The sequence below is a fragment of the Tupaia chinensis genome, unplaced genomic scaffold, assembly GCF_000334495.1.
Source record: "Tupaia chinensis unplaced genomic scaffold, TupChi_1.0 Scaffold000561_1, whole genome shotgun sequence".
Taxonomy (NCBI): domain Eukaryota; kingdom Metazoa; phylum Chordata; class Mammalia; order Scandentia; family Tupaiidae; genus Tupaia; species Tupaia belangeri.
Genome location: NW_006160074.1, coordinates 1,310,751 through 1,315,093, shown reverse-complemented (window position 1 = coordinate 1,315,093; position 4,343 = coordinate 1,310,751). Strand labels below are relative to the sequence as shown.

At 45.3% G+C, this 4,343-nt stretch overlaps 1 protein-coding gene across 3 annotated transcripts in view; it reads left to right on the top strand.

Moving 5' to 3' along the window:
- The window catches only part of LOC106735880 (putative GPI-anchored protein 39), a 15,867-nt gene that overhangs the window by 3,546 nt on the left and 7,978 nt on the right, over positions 1 to 4,343 (top strand). The window contains exon 3 of one of the 3 annotated variants that reach the window (XM_014591335.2): positions 483 to 633. The exons of the other annotated variants lie outside the window; for them this stretch is intronic. Within the exon in view, the coding sequence (XP_014446821.1) occupies positions 483 to 633 (151 nt within the window). The remainder of the gene's footprint in view (positions 1 to 482; positions 634 to 4,343) is intronic. 3 annotated transcript variants of the gene reach the window in all.

Here is a 4,343-nt window from a genome sequence, read left to right as displayed (position 1 = left end):
GAAATGGTCTGAGGAGAGGAAGCCCCCAGTGGCCTTCTCTGCAAGCGTCTGTGCCCTACGTGCCCAGAGATGGGCTTGGGGAGGGTGGTCGGCAAGCCTCGCGGAGATCCCGGGCTGCTGGCAGTGCTCCTCTGGGCTGGCTCCTCTGAGTCTGCACATGCAGAGATTAGGCTTGCTGCACCCCTGGCAATGAGATGCAGAGCCGAGAGGAGGGGCAGCACCAGCCCAGAGGCCTGCAGCTCTGTTTCACCCTGGGCTGGGTGCCAGCGTCCTGGAAAGCCTGGCAGCCAGCAGAGCAGGGGACTAGGAGTCTAAGCCCACTTAGGGTCCCGAGAGGCTGGTACCCACCACAGCATCCTCTGTCGTCCCCCATGGTAACAAAGGGACATGCGGTCAGGAGGCGGGCCTGAGTCACGCTCTGGCCTAGCTAGGGATCCCAAGCCCTTTCTCAGTCCTTTCTCAGCTGTGCCATATACTTTTAGGTGACCCTGGAAAGTTCCTGCCTTGCCCTCCGTTTCCCCTCCGCGAGAAATACAAGGTCCAACTATTGGTTCTATTGCGGCACCGACTCCCACATGGTGGACCCCAGTTGGAGTCTCAGACCTGGTGGCTTGCTATCTCTCTCTCTCTCTGGTGAGTGCATGTGCCCTATAGCACATTTTAAAAATAAATAAAATAACAATAATAAGTAATAAATAAAAAGCAACAGTAAACAGTGGAGGAGGGGTTAAGTGACAGCTTGTAATTATTATAGGGAGTTGTTGAATTTAAATGCTTAGCAAGCACCGTCTACAGAGAGTAAACCATGTGCCATGAACTCATAGGCAAGACAGATTTACAGGTGAACGTAGACACTTTTATTTATTTATATTTTAAGAATTATTTATTTTATTTTATTTATTCATGCATTTATTTTAATTTGACCAGAGAGACACACACAGAGAGAGGAAGCGAGAAAGCAAGCCACCAGATTCAGGACTCGAACCGTGGTCAGCCATGTGGGAGTGTCCAGTGCCTTAACCACCACGTCACCTGCTGATCCCCATGGTGAACGTGGATACTTTTATGATGAACAAAAGATACATTTAAGTGTTACTGAACTCATGGAAGCCCTACGCCACCTGTGGTTTTTTTTCTATTATTTTTCGAGAGTTTTTTGCTATAGGGCCTGTGTACTTGTCAGAGAGACAGAAAGCAAGAAATCATCCCTCAGGGAGAATAACCACGCCATAATCCGTGCTCCTCCATTCTCCTCTCAGGATTTGGGGCACGCACGCATATGTGCCTGGCATGAGTTTCAAGCCCCCAGATCCAGACCTCAAACCGTGGTCAGCTGTGTGGGAGTCCAGTGATGCAACCACTATGCTGTCCGCTAGTCCCACCACCTGTGTTTTTATTAATCAACTAGCACCAGCAATGGCTACTTACTGTGCAGCTTTCGGAAAGCGAATCACCACTCCGACCTGGGTTTCCTGTCTGTGAGTGGGACTGCCACCAGGCCTTATCACATAGGGCTGTTTTGTGCAGTCTAATACCTGGCCCAGAATAAGGACTCCATAAATGGTCATTATTGGCATTAATTTTATTATTATTTAAAAGCGTCACAGCCATCAGACCTGCATGTTGGTAGAGACACTTTTGACATTAAAAGAGAGCCTTCGGGACCAGCAGTTGGCATAATGGCTATATCGCTGGACTCCCATGTAATCGACTGTGCTTCGAGTCCCAGACCCGGTGGCTTAAACTCACGCCGGGCGCATGTGCGTGTGCGTGCATGCCAAGGATCCCGAGAGGAGAACGGAGGAGAAGGGATTGCGGTGTGGCCATCCCCTCTAGGGGGTGATTTCTCGCTTTCTGTCTCTCTGTCTCTCTCTGTCTTTCCAGCAAGCACACACATCCTATAGCAAAAACCTCTCAAAAAAAAAAAAAAGAGAGAGAGAGAGAGAGAGAGCGAGAGCGAGAGAGAGAGAGAGAGCGCCTCCACAAAAAGTTAATATCCCTACAAACACTTTTACAAATTGAAACTATGTGGATGCTCGCCCCAATAGACGAAAATGCAGAAAAAGAAAACCAAAACCAAAACCCCAAACCACTAACGAGCAATCTGTAATGACATTCAGAGTTGGCGAGAGTATGAGAGAAATGGGTACTTCCTATCTGCTGGTTGGACTCTAATTGGGGTCCTTCTGGAGGGTAATTTAGTAACATATTAAAAGCCTTGGAGCCAGCAGGTGGCGCTGTGGTAGGGTGCTGGACTCCCTCATGGCTGAATCCCCAGTTCCAGCTCTGGACTCAACAGCTGGAACATCACACAGGGTGTGTGTGCATGCCCCAAGTCTAGAGAGGAGACAGAGGAGAAGGGATTGCAGCATGACCATCCTCCCTGGGGGTGATTTCTCACTTTCTCTCTCTCTGTCTTTCTCCACACATACCCTATGGCAAAAATAAAATCTAAAAGAGAGACCCAGCACTAGACAGGACAAAGCTGCTAGCCTTCACCACCTCAGCCAGTTTGAAGTCTCCCCCAGCCAGTGTCCCCCTCCCAGACCCAGCGCTAGCCAGGTGGGAAGGCTGCTTTGCTCCCTCTTGCCCTCCTCTGCCCCTTCTAATTTTTTTCTCTTTTTGAAAAAACAGCTCTTTGGCCTCCTTGGGTTTTTGTCCTGTCCCAGGACAGAGAAGTTCTAGCTATCTCCACCCTTCATATTTTTGGGCTTTTGCATGTGCGCCGCGTGGCTTTCCATTTTCATCCCAATTTCAGTTTTTGCGAAGTGATTTTTTTTCTTCTTTTTCTCCTCTTTTTCTTCTAGTATTTTCCTTCCTTTTTCTTTGCCTTCTCTCCCTATTTCTCTTTTCTACTTTCTTTTTCTTTACCCTACTTTGCTGTTTTCTCAGCCCTTGCCCTCTGCCTAGAGACAATTAGGTGCACAGTAGCTAACCATCAGAGCATTGTGAGTTTTAGAGAACTCTTTGCACATCACTGTGGTGGTTGCAAAAATAGTGAAATTCCCTGTCATAAAGCTGAAAAACTCCCTCTGTGATTGCCGCATTTGAGGACTTAGTAAGAGAGAGAAAATAGCACCGAATTATTCCACAGTGGGGGAAACCCACGGGCTCACAGTCACAGAATCCCTCTCCAGCAAACTGGCCAGAAGTGAATACATTACCACATGACTAACAATCGGAGAAGAGCCTCAAGGATGAGAGAATCAGGTACATCCCCACCAAGGGAACAGTGTAACCTGTCTCCAAGTAGAGAACATTTAGAGCATATTACCGAAATAGTCAGAAAAAGAATTTAGAATATTTATGGTAAGAAAATTCTATGAGATGCAAGAGGAAAGAGTCCATGGAGCTCCAAGAGATGAGGAAGTCCTTCCACGATATGAAAGAGGAATTGGACACCATAAAAAGAAACAAACGGAACTGTTACACCTGAAGGCTATAATACAAGAAAGTAAAACCTCCCTTGAAAGTATCAAAAGCAGGTTAGACCACGCAGAATATTGAATTTAGGAAATGGAAGACAAAACCATTCACCTAGAAAAAGTGATGAAAAATACTGAGAAAACAGCCAAAAAAACTGAGGATAATATATGAGAAATACTAGATACCATGAAATGCCCAAATATATGAATAATTGGTATCCCAGAAGGTGAAGAAACTAATAAGGGCATTGATAACAAATTCCACAAAATCCTTGAAGGAATCTTTCCAAGTCTAGAGAGGCACTTAAACATCCAAACCCAAGAAATACAAAGAACCCCAAGTAGAATCAATCCAAGAAGATCCTCTTCACGCCACATTATAGCTAGACTGACCAAACCAACAGACAAAGACAAGATACTAAAGTTGGCAAGAGAGAAACATTAACTCACTTACAAAGGCTACCCCATCAGACTAGCATGGGACCTCTCATTGCATACAATGCAAGTAAGGAAAGAATGGGGAAATAAATTCAAACTGTTAAATGGAAAAACATTTCAACCAAGAATGCTATACCCAGCAAGATTATCCATCATATGGGAAAAGAAAAATAAAAACGTTCTCGGATTTAAAAAAAAAAAAAAACCTGATAGAATTTACCAACTCCAGACCAGCTCTTCGTGAAATTCTGAAAGGACTACAACACCAAGAAAACTAAAGAGACAGACAGCAGTAAGAAAGCAAAAAACCACCAGGAATATGGCCAACGTAATGGTGGGGACAAGCCTGGAAATATCGATAATAGCATGGAATGTCAATGGATTAAAAATCAGAAACCCATCTCGTGGATAAAGACATACCTAGACTAAAAGTGAAGGGCTAGGAAAAGGTAATCCATGCAAATGGAAACCAAAAAAGAG